This window comes from Leptosomus discolor, chromosome 4, assembly GCF_034619465.1.
Source record: "Leptosomus discolor isolate bLepDis1 chromosome 4, bLepDis1.hap2, whole genome shotgun sequence".
Taxonomy (NCBI): Eukaryota; Metazoa; Chordata; class Aves; order Leptosomiformes; family Leptosomidae; genus Leptosomus; species Leptosomus discolor.
Window position 1 is genome coordinate 22,950,251 of NC_141394.1, and position 17,527 is coordinate 22,967,777.

Here is a 17,527-nt window from a genome sequence, read left to right on the forward strand (position 1 = left end):
TCTATGTGGCCAAAGCAAAAACGATGGGCACTTTTTCCCCCCTATGCATGCCCTCCAATTTCATGGCTCTTTCTCCACTCATCATGCCAGCCAGTTGAGGCGATTAATAGTTTTTTCTCCCCTTCAGACTCAACAGACCTATAGACAAACTACTTCAAAAAATTCAAAACATAACAGAACTATAACTTTTCTCTGGATCAACAATGGCTTTTATTATATTCCGTTACAGACTGAACATCACACTACTTTTTCCAAGTAGTGCTTGATGTCATGTAAACCTAAGAAAAGGGAGGGAGGAGAGGGAGCTAAGCTCTTCTATTATTTATCAGCCACACAGTCTAGTCTTTGCCCTCACGAGCTATTTCAGAGATCTATGGACAAAGCATCCGCACCAGATTTTCTCTCATTAATACTTTCAGCCACGCTGATCTAGAACACGACACTAAATTTACACACCACTGATTGCTGTGATTTTTTTTGTCCCCAGGAATGCTTAAAAAAACCTAAGTTCCTTTGCCTTTCTGTCATAACAGTGTGCAACAAAGTAGCATACGAGCCCTGCACTGCACGTTTACTGAAGCTCATAAGTTATTGATGAGACTCTTAAAGACTAAGCTGACAAAGCCATTCCACTTCTGGTGATTTACATAATTATATTTTAGGTACAATTTACTTATTATTCTGCTGCCTATAATCAACTTTTAAGCAAACATTGTGTGTATACTCTTCTGTTTTAACCTGACGCAATCCAAATTATTCTACAAATGCAGTTTCATGCAAGAGCAGAGGTCTCCTGAAAGGCATCTCAGCTACTTGTTTTAAAGCAGTGGATAATAATCAGGGAAAAAGAATAATACTCATCATCACCTCTTCACATTCCTGTGACTGCTCATTTGTTCATATCATGACAGCATCTAAATCAAGGACCAGAGACGTTTGCCAGTTATAGACAAGTGTAATTTTGGCATTTATCCACTCGCCTGTTCTTGTTGAAAAGCCATTTCCAAACTGCCCCAGAAAGCCCCAGACACACCAGGGTACTCACTTTCAAAGCATGTGTTCATTTTCTGTTATCTGACACAACAACATTGTGTTCTGAATTAGACTGCAAAAATCGTGCCCTTGAAATCCCCCTCTGTCCCAGCCAGGAGGAGGCAAGCAGCAAAGCAGTCACCTAAGCCGAGTGCTCTGTTCCTCCTAAAGGGAAACTCGGGAAGGGAAAACAATGCACATACAAAACAAGAGGGGCAGAAGGGAAGTGAGTCAGGGTTGCCGGAAAATATTTACTTGCCAATTTGTACACACCGGAATCTCTAGCATTCCTCACCATCGCTTCAGCGAGGCTGCCATAGTGCAGTGGATTTGTTGCCGCAAGCTATTTAAGGTAAAACTCAGCCACATTTATCCCCCAGCCATGTCAGTGCAAGTTACTCCCCTGTGCCCTGACAGCACAGCATCACTTTGCCAGGCATGCCCAGCTGTGCAAGGAGGCTACACCATCTTACGTTAGAAAGCAAGGGCATGCCTAAATCCTTTTCAGGAGTGCAAGAGAGATCAGAGGAATTGCTAATGATCTTGAAGCAAGGATGGCAGACACACGAAGCCTGAGCCTCCCAACTCCATCAAAACTGGCTCACGGGATCTTCAGCAAGTCACTCAGCCTTTGTCTCTCAGTTTTCCCCTAATACCTGTCTATGCACTTAATACATGCACGTACAGATGACAGAAGGCTGGAAGACTACTCCAGAAGGCAGCCTGGGCAAAATGTCAGAGTTAGAAAGCAGCAGTGAAAGACCTCACATAGAGCTTTCAGATTAGCACTATTCTTTAAGTGGGCACTGTGGCAGAGAGGGATCACTGCAGCTCATCGTGTTTTCCAAGTGCTGCTCTGGAAGCTATAGGCACCCGCAGTGCCATAATCTCAGGATATGGGAGTGACTTGGCCTCCTGAATGCTGGACAAGGTAGGCAGCAGGATCTCAGGGGTGAAAGTGCCTTGCCTTTAGGGAAAGGAAGGATCAGATGAATCACAGCATGCATAACTCCTCCTCCTACATGACTGTCCTCTAGTGGACTCATTACCAGCCAAGGAAAGGTAGTACTGGTTTCTTGAACTGAGAAAGAAAGGCCAAACCCTCTGCACCACAAACATGCTTTGCAAGTGAAAGCCACCACTAACTAGACCTTGTGCAAAGAAGTCAGCTAGCATCTCTTCAGCTCACAGCTGCAGCCCAAGTGGGAACCTGGAGCAGGGCAGGGACCCTGGCAGTGGGAGGTAGCCAAGGGCACCTCATATTTACTCCTTGTGCTTGAAGGAGCCCTGCTACTAAGAGTGTTTCCCAGCTACAACTCTTGGGGTTGGAATGGAGATGCTTGAGATCTGTGCTGGGATATTGCAAGCAGCCACAGTGCCATAGCAGCAACATGACTTCAGCATTTCACACCTGCAATGCGATACTGCTGGTAATTAGCACTGAAAACACTACTGATGTAAAACTGGCACTACTGACACCACTAGTGCTATCCCCAGTTTGAGTGAGACTGAAGATGGGCTTTAACAAAATCACCTTGTATCTCCCATGGTCCTAAAGGTCTATGCCAAAGCAAGCCAGGAGTTAAACATTAGAATTATAGTCCTTTTGACACCTGAAAAGTATTCCATCAGTGTCAGAGTGCCCACATAATTTCTATATCGCAAATATGATTTGGCAGGGTTAAATAAGAAAATAATGTATCAAGGATTTGTTATTGGAAAGAAAAACATTTGCAGCATACAACAGTCCAACAGAAGAAAAGCCCGATTGCTGTGATGAATAATGCATATTGCCTATGGTACTAATTAACCTTGTACTCCAGTAAGATATTATGGAACAATAAGGCTAATTTGAATGTGGCCCAACACTTTTCCCAATGGCATCTGGAAATCAAGTCTCTGGAATGTGTAAAATTTGGATTTGTTAAACCAGAAGCCTTTGTTCAATAAACTTTCAGACAGAATATTTTTGTTTCCCTGTATTCACAGCCCATGCTGTTTGCACGCATGTACACAATGCAAAACAGAAGGGGACTCCACAACCAGAAATCGCCTAGCTTGGCTTTCCACTGGCCCTCACCCATCTGCCAGCAGCACGCAGGCAGTGACAACATGCCTCTGACTAAATCCCACACCACCTCTGCAGACTCAGATGTCCTACGGACATAACTGCAGCATGACTGTTGCACAGCCTCGGTTTCTCCCTGATCAGAGTGGCAAACAACAAGCTCGCTGAAAATGAACACTGGAACTTTAAGTTAATGCTTTTATGCCTCCAACCTAAAAGCAAATCCCTCCACCTGAAAACACAGACTCTGGTTTGGGCTGGCTTTGCTTTTCTTGTAAAATACTTATCTTCCTGTTAGCCCAAAGCTACACATGGTATTGGAGTAAACACACGGGCCACATTAGAAGCCCTGTGTTCTTAGTCACGTGCACAAACTGCTTGCACGTACAGGCATGACCAAAGACACAGAAGCCATCATGCACAGGCATCTTGATAAACACCTTTTGTAAGGTGACATGGCCATGGGATCAAGTTTTCAGATAACACTGGCCAACTGCTTTATATACGAAGGTCTGATCTAGCATAGTATTATCTTGGGGAAAAACGAAACAAAACAAACCGAACCAGGAAAAAAGCAGACTTTTTGGCTCTCTCCAAGCACCCTTCTGCCCTGGGAAGTGCTGGGAAGCCAAACCAAACAGTACCCTACAATACTTTGGAAGGGCAGGGTCTGGGAGGGGGCACTACCCTCCCATCTACCAGTGCACTTAACACACTATGTTTCAGAGCCAGTGTGTGACTCACGGCCTTCACCATCAGGATGGCATAGCTCTTGTCAATGCCATTAGCCACGCTTACAGCTCAGTCAATAATAGACGCATCCAATCATTTCACATGTCCCCAAGCACCAGACTTCCAGCTGGCAGCCATCCCACAACCACAGAGTGAAAACCCCACATAGCACACCAGCAAAAAAGCACCAGGAGATGTCTGACCTGACTGCTGAGTATTGTGTTACCGACACACCCAGGAGGCGAGAGCCCAAAGACATCAACGATGAGGATGCCAAGTGCAGAGCAAGAGTCAGTTGAACACGCAGCACTGCAGCAGCAGCTTAGGGAAGGCTTCCCATGATGCATCAAGTCCTGCAAGCAGTCTTGAAGGGCTGACATACCTTTTTAAACTGTAATAAGAGTGAGGAGAGATGCTAAACTTCTTACCTACCCTTTTCAATGGAGCACAGTGCAGAAACACATGGATGAACTTTAGCCTGTGTCCCTTTGCATGAGATGAGAAAAATAAAACCACAAAGAGCCAGAAACTCTCTGATATTTGCGACGTTTGGAGGAAATTAAGATCAGACCATTTGCTGAGAAATAGGTCTGATCTGAGTTACATCAATTATTATGAACTAAATTTCTATCTTATAGGCTGGCAGTCAGTGCCACACTTATCCCCACTGACTACAGAAAGCACAAGGTCACACTGCAACTCACTTCTGCCAGGAAACCTGCACCCAGATGTATTACTCTGGCAGCACTACCTTGCAGCAAGGGCTCCGAGTGCTATTTCTGTCAGGCTCACCAGCGCAGGCACCAATAGGACAGTTTCTTTCTCTCTCTGGTACGAGCTAGACTCTCAATCTGGACCTAAATGCCTTTGCACATGAACGATCAATTAAGTCTCCAGAGCGTAAGCTTGTCTCTGCATCTGCCTGTGTGGGCCCGCACTGCTCTGACCCAAGTCGTGTCTGTAGGCATCAACCCCATCTAAATTCCCCGCTGCCGGCTTTGTCGGAGGATGCTACTGCTGTCACAACATGAGAGCAGGTCCTAGCTGCTGTGACACTTCATTTGTCTGGGCAGCAGCATGCCTGGAAGGATGACTGCCCTGTTTTAGTGGAAGTATGCAAGACAATCAAGGCCAGCTGAGCAAACTAGTTTTGACATATTAAATCATGCTTGAACTGTGAAAGCAAAGAAAAATAATGTAAAAGCTCCTCTAAAAAAAGGCTTCACAAATAAATAAATAATATGGACCAGACTTGCACTCAGGAAGGGGAGAAAAGCTTTTATCTGAGGCTGACTGAGGACTTCGGGTAAGCAGAGATGGAAAGATTATTTTGTCTTTTTTCTGCAGATGCTTGTAGCCATTTCCATGCATTTCACTTCTAGGAGGAGTCTCTTGCCAGTCACCTGCTCTGGTACTGAAAGAGCACTAAGTGCTCAGGTAAAAAGCAGCCCCAAAACCAGGTAAGACAGGAAGAATGAAATCCCATCACCTGTACACTTATGCCTTAATAGCACAGTCATACTCATGCAAAAGCCCTGAGCAACATCTGACTTGGTACTAGAGGGTCCCATAGAATCATATAACAGTTTTGGTTGGAAGAGACCATCAAGATCATCGAGTCCAACCTTTGTCCCAGCTCTATCAACACCACTAAACCATGTCCCCAAGTACAAAATCTACCCGTCTCTTAAACACCTCCAGGGTGACTGATTCTGCCACAGCACTCAGTGAGCCTTTAGCCATTTTTACCTCAAATTCCCTCTGCAGACACTTTGCTGTGGAGGCTTCTTCCTGGAGAGATAACACTCAGCCTGCTGCAAGTCAATCATTGCAATGCAGGAATTCCCACCAGCACAGGGTCACAGAGCATCCAAGGACCTTGGCAATTAACCATGACACCTCCCCATCATCCCGACCCTTTCCTCCCTGCTGTGGATTTCTTCCAGTAATTAACATGCCCAATTGCCTTGGATTTATACTAATACAATGTTGGCTCCTGTCCCAAGATCCCATCATCACTGACGCTTCTCAAACTCACGCAGAGCCCCAGCAGTAATGAAGTCTACAGTCCTGTCTCTGTCACTGCCTGGATTGCAGGCTATCTGCAAAGCAGCTCAGAGCTGGGAGCTGCAACCCACAGGCTGCTTCTACCAACTACCAAATTAGCACAATCTCCACGCTTGTAGGTAGCAGCTTTTCCTTTGGCTTTGCAGTAATCAAAAAGCTGCCTTTCCAGGCAGCTTTCAAAGGCAACACTGTGACCTGTCACCATTGCAATGGGATGACAGTCTGTATGACTCAGTGTAAAGACCTCTAACGCATTATTTGTGGAACAAGGACTGTGGCAGAGACTCTTGTGACCATGCAGGAGGCAGCCATTTCACTTGGTGGATGGCGATGGTAACGACTCCAGAGTTCAATAAAGACCATGCTGGCTCCCTAGGCAGGCTCACGTTATTCAATACTAGTCGCACAGGTGCAGAGGGACCGCAGAGTCTGCTGGAGCAGGGGATGCTTTTTTAATCTATATGCAGAGGGTCTGGTACTCAATAATGCTGACGCTTTGGCAGCAAAAGGGATCATTGGGCAGAGATGGACTCCTCAGCACAGCTTCCATACTAGGCAGAGACTCCAGTTGATGTGAGAGTCCTGCTCAGAAAATGCACCTCCAGGTCAAATGTTTTTTGAAGGAAAGTGTCTAATCGAGGTACAAAAGCAAGCCTTTTGCAAAGAGAACTTCTGTTCAAATTCCAGCTCTACAGGAAGGGCAAGTTTGTTGTTCCTTCCCAATGAATCCACCTGGAAATAAATGAACTTACAAGGGTTTTAGGTTAGCTTAAGACCATAAAAAGAGCACGTGGGACCAAGTACAGCACTGATACACAGAGTCCTGGTTCAGGCTCTATCCTCTGGCTGGCACTGAACAACTCAGCCTCTGGCCCAAGGCTGTCATTTGTTAAATGGGGAACAGTGACTCTGACCTACCTCATAAAGTAGATCCTTCAACATTCAACAGAGAGAAGCCCTTTGTACGACCTGGAAATGTTTTTAATAGTCTGTATTTCTTTCATCACACTGAAACAGTCATGTCTGAAGTGCCAGCAAAACTACTGACAAGCCACTCAAAGCCTGCAATGAGGACTTGACTCAGGATACACCACCAAGTCTCACCACAAGAATGGGTCGTGGCCCAAGCCGGCACTGCCTCCTGTGCTACGCTGGCCAGGCAAACCTGACACAGGAGCTGAGCCCACCACCACTGCCACAACCTGCAAGGATGCCAGGCTGCAGATGCGGATGCTCTGCTGATGCATATCCTTTCCCACCCACTCTGCTTCCTTGGGTGGCACTGGGGGGCATGCAGGCAGGGACAGCCTTGTTTCACCCCCCAGACAGTGGATTTGTCCTGATAATGCCAACGAGCTGCAGCTCTTAAGAGCTTGGATTTCTTCCTTTTTTTTTTTTTTTTTTTTTTTTTTTGAGGGGTGGGGGAGGAATTTCCTTGGCCTTGCCTTGATTGATTCTTATCAAGAAAGTTGTCATCTTAAATCCCAATTCTTCAAACTTCAGCTGTTTATTTAAGCACATACATTTATAAAGATAAGATAGGTATTTAAAACTAGTAAGGGACATTCACAAGCCTGGCATTGTCTCTTTTGCCTTTTTTTTTTTTCCCCTTTAATCTGTTTTGGGTATACAGTTTGGGCTTTATACAACATCTAGCCTCGCTCTTAGAGTTCTTTCCAGTATTAACAACCTCACAGCCACCCTGAGGGAAATCAAGACTGAAAGCACATCAGCACCATGCTCAATACAACCTTAACCACGTGTTGTTTGTGGATACCATCATGTCTATACTAGATTTACCTTCTTCAGTGACAGAAAATGAGCAAACTTCCAGCAAAATAAATGGGCTTCTCTGTTTACATGCAGAGCAGATTCACCTCTTTCTGCAGACATCTGTGTTGCAGTCTCTTTGCTGTTATTGCAGTCTACTGAACACTTACCTTATATAGGACACAAGTTTACGCAGCTAAAGAAATGAAATAAAAAAGTAAGCTGCAAATCTGTTCATATAAGGCACAACTGTAGCCTCCTTCTGTGAAGCCTGGATTTCAACCTCAGTGATAACCCAAAGCAAGATAAATGGTCAAGATGTAAAGCATGCAGAGAGAAAAGCTTATTATTGAAACATCAACACATCATTAAGTACCGCTAAGTGTTTCTAAATGAGAAACACAAAACTGAAAACCTGATCTACGAACAAACCACAATAGTAGAACTTCATTTTAATATCCCATATAAATCAGGTGGAATGAGGGTTCTGACAAATGAGCTCTGGCAGACCCTTGGCAGTTGGAGAAGTTGCAGCTACCCTGTTGCTATAGATCCATCCAGGGATAGTGTCCACGTCTTATTTGCCCCCAGGCCAGGGCATCAAGACAAGCCCTCCATTGCTCACATCAGTTCATGGGCAGACTATCCAGTTCTGCAGAGCCAGCAGCAGCTTCCAGCAATGGGACAGAGTAGGTAGCTGGGGAAAGCCACATCTTACATCAAGGCAATTAAATTCACTGCATTGCCAACCAGCACTGATGTACTTTATCCTTAGTATTTCTCCAGAGTCCTTAATCGTTTCTAAAAACTGCAATTAACAAGCAAGCTGTTTCCAACCAATTCAAAGGTGGCAATCAAAGGAACCTAACAGCACCATGGCTAACACTCCTTTTCTCCTGCAACCTGTCTTCCATCCCATAATTTAAGAAATTCCCTAAGCTACCAATGAATATCTTATATTCAAGAATGCTAAAACCAAACAAAGTCAGCATTTAAGTAAATATCAGTTAGTTATCTGGGACCAGACTAAAAAACATCCAAAATATCTTATGGCTAAGAAGCAAACATGACCTTCACAGTTTACACTTTCGGAGCCATTTCCAAACTTTATTTTATTTGCACTGCTCAATCTATACTTTGTGGGGTGAATAAAGTACTCCTTAACTGTCCTCCTCGAAGGTGACTGCACAGCAGCCACACTGCAAAGAACAGTAAGGTTAAGCTGGTCAAAGTAACGGCCCAAAAGCATCACTGCAGAATGAGGAAAGATCTTCAGAGGCATCAGGTGACAAGCACACACGGTACTGCAGTAGGTTACAACTCATTAGCAAAGCACAATACATTGCGCATACACGGATACCTGCCTCCTATAATGAAGGCAAATACACATGCAAAATAAAACAAAGAAGAGAGTAATATTTAATCAATCCTGTTGCAACACAGTTTTGATCTGTGGAAAATATTTCCCTGCTGCTCTTAATTATTTCAGCTGCAGAACAAAACAGCTAAATACATACATGCACACACCTCTCTACAGAATAAAACCCATTCCTCCTCCAGTGACAACTGTCTTTTGCTGAAATGTAGCATTCAAGTGATTTTCTTTACATTTGAGAAGATAATACACACTGTGTGGCCAAAAATTCAGCTATTCTGACACTGGTTGGTTTTGTGCCTAATTAAAATTAACCAGGCACTTCATCTCATAATTATATAAACACCTACCACACTACACTCCCAGCCAATTTGGTTTTAATCAGAAAAACGCATGAGAAGTATGAATGATAGGCAAAGAACTCCCTGGAGGGGCAACTGTATTTCCAAATTCAGTATTCTCCATATACTGAATATTTCCATCAGTGTTTTTCTTGCCATGTAATCACCTCCCAGTAGAACAATTAAAAAGAGATATCTATTTTTTTTATCCCTGGACTTTGCTTACTTTCCACTCCATCACAAGGGTAAAAGCATGCTTGCCTTATTCACCTGAGTCCCAGCTGGGAAGTCTCCCACAAGGCAGGCAGGATTTAGCAGTATGCTGTCTTTGTAGCATCCGTAACAAGGGGTTTAGAGTGAGAATTCAGACAACCTGAGGCAGAGAGGCAAGCCAGCAAGTTGTGGAGGGGGCTGAAGAAAAGTTACCCCCTCCTATGCCTACATCAGATGCAAAACCAAACACACCGGCTGCTTCAGAGCAAAAGCCCAAGCTCCAAAATAAGGCTACCTGTGCAGCAGTACATTTCCATTTCCTAGAAATAAGGGGACAGGGAAGGCAACGGCTTGTGCTGCAGCAGTGTGTCACCTGAGGAAACCACACATAGTGAATTTGTTAAGAGTACAGGGGTTTTTAATTGTGGTATCAGCTATGTGTTTCATTCACAAGTCAGGCCTCTGGGATAGCTGCTGTGCAGACACAGGAACATGACAGTCATCAGGCATGGCTCTGCCATCACCACCCTTGCCAGCCCTCAGTTGCCTCCCAGTCCTTCACATTTGGTGCCTTTTGTCACCCACCAGCTGAGGGTCACTACCTCTGCCTGCCTGCTCCTGCACACCTGCAAAAAACCCAAATGCCTCCAAATATCCTTCCAATACCTGATCAACACAGGGGCAATCACCACTCTGGGAAACTGCCTTCAAACATCCGTGCTGATTGCACCACTTGCACCACTCTTGGAGGAAGATGAGTAACTCTGCTTTGCCCCTAATCAGCCAGCAACAAAATCACCTGAGAACTGATTCAGCAGGTAAACTTCTGATCTACATAAGCTAGCTACCTATGTCAATTAGTTTTAATTATATCCAGAATAAAAAGACCTGCGAACATGAGGTTTTTCTGCAGGCTTTGTTTTCTGTAAGAAATCCTTGTTTCTCTTGGCAAGAGCTTAGCTGAATCGCAACACAAGTCACAGTCAATCAGCAAAACCAAATATTGTTTTGTAGATGTATTGAGGTATGTTCAAAGTTGATTAAGGGAAGAATAATCAAACAAACATCATTATTTAAGACAGCAGAGGGGCTTGAACATTCTAGAGTTGTTTTACAAAAAAAAAAAGCCAAGTATTTCCTCTGGCAGCAATTCCTTTCTAAAACCAGAAGACCATACCCCAACTCATCCTCCTCAGTTTCAAAGCTTCCTCAGAAGGCAGCAAGGGTGAAGAAAGATTTCATTGAGTTTTCTTCCATTATTTTTTCCACCTCTAACATCTGTAATCTTGTCCATACCTTGTAGCTGGCTACAACAAGCTGTACTCCTTTTTAATGTCTCTTCAAATAGCGGTGTCCACCAGTGCTTGGAAAGGGGAGCTTCGCAACCTCCTGAACTCTTTACTTGCCTTTTTGGTTTGGCTCTCATTCAGTGCAGTTTTTCTTGGCAGGTTTTTTTTTGATTGTGGTTTTGTTTGTTTTGGTTTTTTTGGGGTTTGTTTTTTTTTTTTGGGGGGGGGTGTTGTTTTGGGGCTTTTTTCCACTCCAATATATAATTAATTTATGATTCAGCTGTAAAAGCAGCTCAAAAAATATCAGGCTCTGCAAAACAATTACACCCACAGATGCCACTCTGCAGCCTTCCTGGGTCACTAGCAGGACCTCACCACTGCAACTGTATTTGGGTCTCATTAGCTTAACATGTCAACATGCCACCCGCCTTCCAGTAGCATAGACTTCAGAGCCTTTAATGGCATAAAAACAAGCACTTCGTGCTTGTCACTGAGAACATATTGGGCTGAAGGTGAGGACGAACACAAAGAGAAGTGCCAGAAGGTGCCCTTTTCAGAGTGACTTAAATAATTTCCTACGCAAACCCCAATGGTGAGCCCTGCTGTATACAGTAAGCAACTAAAATTGAAGCTACAATAAAACTCACCTAAATGGGTAAAGACAGAGAATTCAGTGGCGCTAAATCAAGTTTTACAGCATTTTAGGATCTGGCTCTCAACTTTGGTTGAGTGCTGCCCGCTAAGGAGACCACCATTAGGAGACTTGAAATTGACCAGACAGGCTCGAAACTGGGCATTTTCCTCAAGAACCTGTTCAAACAGCACTGGCTGAACTGAGGCAAAGCCAATAACCATCAATCCTTTAGTGGCACCAAATCACTGCTCTAGAAACCAGCACAGAAATCCACAGTGCAACTGCCTTAATTTCTCTTATTAACTAGTACAGCAATTTATTCTTGTGAATAATGAACCTTAACACTGGTTCTTTATAAATATGTCCCAAAACAGTCACAATTTACCTCTAGCTGTCCCATAGCAGTTACTGATAAATGGGCCACGTTGCCAAAGGAGGTGTAAAAATCCAAGCAGTTTGGGTTCTTTACAGTAACTACTACCTAGTTGCCCATATTAATTGAGAGAGCGAGCACATTATATAAGAAGATTACACGATGTCATATTTACAATCTCAGTGTCCCTAGCGAGAGGAATTGCTCAGCTGTTACTGTCAGTGCCTTCTTCAAACAGGAACCCTGCTGACAAGATGATGAATTCAGAACATCGTTGCCAATTAATGATTTGTAGGCAGAAGGGATTTCAATAGTTCCCATATGTTTGTGAGGGTGACTCGGATTTACATCACCTCTAATAAGAGAGTGTAGTCTGCTCTGTCCAGACACGACACTAGAGCTTGGAAAATGTCATCTTTGCAGGAGAAATTTTAATAAACAAAGCCAGGCTCTTCTGGGTCAAAAACACTTCCCAAAGTGTGGTCACTAATAACCTGCTTATGCCCAAGTGAAAGCAAGCAGGGAGATCGCTTGCAAGATGCACCCAAGTGATTTACAAACCAAAGGTCAGAAGTTATTTAGGTGTTTGACAAAGCTACACAGCAGAGTGCCAAGATTATCATTATGTCAGCCTGAAGTATGGAGTGCATTTCCTAAACACCAGTCAGGCTGTGGGGCTGGGGGAAGCATCTACAAGCACATAGGACCTTTCTTGGTGTTACTTATTCTGCTTATGGGCTGTGAAGTTTAACTTTACTGTCCTAGAAAAAAAAACCCACCCTTGTGAATATAACAATACCCAGACCAGAAAGGATTTTACTCACACAGAATATCAGCATGAACTCCATACATGCTGAACGCAGACCTCCTGAATGGCCTAAGGCTGAATGTCTCCTCTCCACTCAGCATCTCAGAGCCAACCAGCAGGAAATGCTTAGCATGATGACCTGGGTTAAACACAGGACATCCAAATGGGGCCCTCAAACAGACTTTGCCATAGGCACTCGGATCCCAATGTCCCATTGATTTGATGACAGAACTTAGGGCTTTCCTACAAACAAGAATTATGAGCTTTAACAGCTCTAGAGCATTTAAAGTGATAAACTACTGCCAAAGGTGTGGGCTGTAGGTGAAGTCTAAGGCAAAGGTCCATTGCCACAATGCAGCTTCACGCTTTGAAATTGTGATCACAGTCCTACCCAACACAGTCATAAATTATGGGGCCAGATGCTGTCCTCTCAGTTGATTAAAAGATAAATTAAAAACACAATCCACAACCCAAAATGGAAAGCAGAACCTCAAATCACTAAGGTCATCTGAAAGCACAGCCCAGACTGCTATCGCAGCACTACCAGAGATACAACTGCTCTACAGGCACACTAGCTCTTCAAGACGGTCTCAGGTTTCTAGTTTAAACCAGTCCAGGTTTTTGTTTTGTTTTCTTTTTTTTGCCATTTTGTTTTTTGTTTCTTTTTGAGATCTTTTAGAGTGCTTTGAGATATCCAGTGTTGCTCATGCACCATGGGAAAGCAGGATTTGAAAGGCGTTTCCTCCAGAAATTCTTACAGGTGACTGAAGTCAGTGTCCAGACATAGCACCCAACCAGTGCATCTTATTTTGGGACACAGTATTTTAGCCATAATGAAGCAGATCCTTGCTGATCTGACCCACATCCCTCATTTGTGACAGTCTAGATTTCCCCAGCTTGGGCTAATGTCTATCTTAGCTCCCCTTGTGCAGTATCAAACATCAAGTCCAACTCTTCTTCCACCTAAATGCAAGAAGTATCTTTAGTGACACAGGAAAAGCAAAACCAAATCAGATTTTGCTGTATCGACTACATCTGCAGAAAAAGGAGACTATCCTGGTCAAAAAACACACTCCACATGCTGTTTACTAGAGGTTTCTTCAAAAACAAACATACTACATTTTCTCTCCACGTCAATCTGTGAAGAGACTTGAACTATGTATTTTCAGGGGCACAGTGTGTGACCAAGGACTAAAGGATCAAGGCCACAGTTTGCTTTGGATATGCACTGATCTATCCTTTGCACCAACACTACAAACACCAATAACGAGTATCTGGAGTGAGAGGAAGAGAAAATGCAACACCGACTTCAGCTGGAGCAGAATCCCTCTGCCTTCCTCACAGGTTATCTGTTACTAAGTGGCTGCAAGTACAAGACAATCAAGATGGGACTGATGACCAACATGTAATAATTTTGCAAAAAGCAAACTGCATTGAAATCTTTTTTTTCCTTCCCCTTCTCTTTTATGTCCAAACCAGTTTTAAGCTACCTGTTACATATTTACAACGGAAGAGCAAATTCTATAAACAAATATACAGAAAAACATAAAATGAGATTATACACTCTTAAGAGGAGTATGTTGCACTTCTTTCAAAGTATTCTTCTTTAAGTGTTGAGGTTCAGATACCCTAGATCTCTTGCACAAGTACCCTGATGATACAGGAGACATATGCTAACTAGCAACTCAGGAATCTCAGCCAGCTACTTGAGTGCAAACTTCAGTACATATGGAAGCATTTTTATCAGTGGGGCTTTGGGTTTAACTCTATACAGCTGAGCAGCTCTGTATTAAAACTATTTAATAAAGAGGAAAAAACAATCAACTCTCACCACATCAAATTTCCACCCCTTCATACAGTGATAAAGAGAGAATAACATACTCTAAATACAGAAACAAAACACATCTTGGAACTTCAAACATTCCCTGGTACAGTCCAGAAAAAAGAAACCAAGCTTCTAAAATTTGTAATGAAACCCTGACGTTGTGGAAAAGTAATGTTAAGCTTTAAATAACAGATAAGATTGCAACCGCCTTATGGACCCAACAGTACAGTGCTCCAAAGGTAATAGTGGTGTACGAGATCCTCCTTGTCCACAGCCGTCTAAGTCCCACTACATCCAGCCAAGGCCTCTCTCTTCATGCTGTCACAGTCACTCAAAAGACTTCAGTGGAAGTGAGAACCCAACCCACCATTGTCAACTCAACCAGGCATGAAGGACATGGAAAAGAAGAAAACCAAGACCACACACAACCTCGGCAGCCTCAGCACAGTACCCTCCCTGAGGACCCTTACCTTGGCAGGTGTTGTTCTTCTCCTCGTACCCTGCCTTGCACAAGCACTTCCCGATGGGCACCAGCCATTCCCCCTCAGCACTGCAGTGCATCTTTGGTGCCTCGTCTGTCACTGAGTGGTTGACACAGACACCTGACACCTCCAGCAGCTGCGAGGAATCTGCTCCTGTGATGGTATCAGGAAAGCGGGCCAGGTTGCGGATCACCGATGGACATTTCTTGTAGTACACGCGCACAGAGACCAGGGCGATGCAGGCACCCACGTCCTGGAAAGCAAGGTAAAATCCCTTTTTCGTTAGGGGCCCAACATCTCTCACCTCTGTGTTTAGCTTCATAACTCTGTCGCCGAGGTCCAACTCTGTGAAGCTCTCATCAGCAGCAATGGTATCAATCTTGATGTACTGGTTTTCTTTGATATTCCTCCCATCTTCATCATCTGATTCAAAGTAATACATGTTAAAAGTCTCTTTGCAAGTCCCAAGTCCTCCTGGAAGGCTGTTACAGTCCCTCAGGGTGAATTTTAACTCAATGAAGATGCGAGATGCCCCCTCATTAGAGATCCAGCTGGTCAGAAGCCAGTTGTTCTGATTCTGTTCCATTACCTTGCATACTTGGTATGTGTGTATCGGAGCGTAGTTTTCATCCACCTCACCAATTTCTTCCCACTGTATAAAAAGCAAAAGTATTACTTATAAAGTAAGTTACAGCTCCCACAAAATCCTAGCTTTCCCATCTAAGAGCACTTTGGGCTTCAGAGGTTCAAGAGAACTTTTAGAGGGAAAAAATGTTTTAAATGGTGACGTTTTCCATACTGGAGGCTTGATACGTTCCAGATAAAGTCAGATAAAAGACTCTTTCAACTTACAAAAGGGTGCTAGTTACAACCTTTTGTTTCAGACATTTAAGCAGTGGGACAACATACTGCTGGGTTTGTCCACTAGTACTTAGTTAGGGAAGAAAACGAAGCAGATGGGGTCTTGAGCTGGCCTTTTCCAATGCATCCACATAGGAGAAAAAAAGCTATTTACAGTCCATCTGCCCTCACTTCCCCAGGGCTCCTTTCTACCACATCCTCAAATCACTGCCCAATGCAATGAGGATGACCACATTTCTCCAAGCTATTCTCCCCCACCAAACAGCGTGTCAGAAAATCAGCAGAGTGATATATGAAATAAATGGGCCTTTGTTTTCCCCAAGTGTGCTAGTCAAAGGAGCTCCTGCTCATGCAAAGAGACTATTTCCAGTAAAGGTTACAGGGATCTGCAAATCTTGAGCTGTGTTACACAGGTTTTTAAGCAGAGCTCCAGATAACTTCTCACAGCTTTTCGTGGGAATTGTAGCAACTGGTTTTTCATTTTGTTTTGGCCACGCTCTGAAGTGCATCACTCGGAAGGAATGGTTTTTCCTGATCCAGCACACCACAGTCAGTAGCACCACAACAGTGCCTACAATAAAGACACAATGTTACTGTTTCCTCTCTGCTTTGGACAACTGTAGCATCACATTAAGAGATTAGACTAACCCACGTAAGTACAGAGAAGAACTCAGGAGAACCAGTGACGGTTTCAGTTTTGTTCCCTTCTACTTTTGACCTGCTCATCTACAAGTGCTTAATTGCCAAAGCCTCTTCCATCCTCTGCTCAGTGTTGCTGCCAGCATCTAGTCACAGCTGCGCATATAGCACAAAGCAAATGCACAAGCACAATTTAAAGGTGGAACACAAGGTAATAGCTATTCCAAGCTGCATGTCTTCTAAGGCCAAAGGCCAACTGGTTTTCATTGGAAATATAGCCTGAGATGAAGTTGAGAGCCTTCTCAACCCAGATACCATTACTGCAGAACTGACAGCGAACACCCTCAGAGTCAACATAACAATGAAGTGGTTTTTTTAGGGAAATGCTGTTCTTAAATTTTAAATTAAAATGGCAGCAACAAATGGCATGAAAACTGATGCTACAGTCCAAAAAAAGTTACAAATACTAGCAGCAGAAAAGCATTTCCCCTCCTCCATAACCTGGGATGTGAAAGTGGGGATTTCTGCAATTTCAGCAAGACATGCCCGCTGTGATGCACACAGTTCACATGTACCATGAGTCTTCCAAGTGAGGAACCTAACCTGAGGACATTTTTGTCATGCTAAGCAGTACTTTTATTTCTAAACCCTTTTTATGTTCCTGGGCTTAAACAGGTCATGACCCTACTGTGGTTAACATGTATTTAATGCCTTCTTCACCTCAGTCTTTAACAGTTAGACAAGCAATCCACAAGGTGATCAGCCCCCTGACCTGGAAGACAGTGTCTGAGAGCAGAATAAACCCCTTGTAATTCAGGAGGAAGCAGTTAAAGACCTGCTTTGCCTCGTGGACATCCACAAGTCTATGGGGCAGGATGGGATCCACCCCAGAGTACTGAGGGAGCTGGCAGAGGAGCTGGCCAAACCGCTCTCCATCATTTATCAGAAGTCCTGGTTAACAGGGGAGGTCCCAGATGACTGGAGAGTTGCCAATGTGTCACCCATCTACAAGAAGGGC

General features: G+C 43.8%; 1 protein-coding gene across 6 annotated transcripts in view; it reads right to left on the reverse strand.

Annotated features, from left to right (window-relative positions):
- EPHA5 (EPH receptor A5) overlaps positions 1–17,527 on the reverse strand; it is a 203,288-nt gene that overhangs the window by 142,907 nt on the left and 42,854 nt on the right. For 5 of the 6 annotated variants that reach the window (XM_086464678.1, XM_086464676.1, XM_086464677.1 and 2 more), the window contains exon 1: positions 14,998–15,610. In XM_086464678.1, the coding sequence (XP_086320804.1) occupies positions 14,998–15,595 (598 nt within the window). In that variant the 5' untranslated portion in view covers positions 15,596–15,610. Of the gene's footprint in view, positions 1–14,997; positions 15,662–17,527 lie in introns of those variants that run through there. The other variant, XM_086464672.1, reaches the window with a different exon arrangement.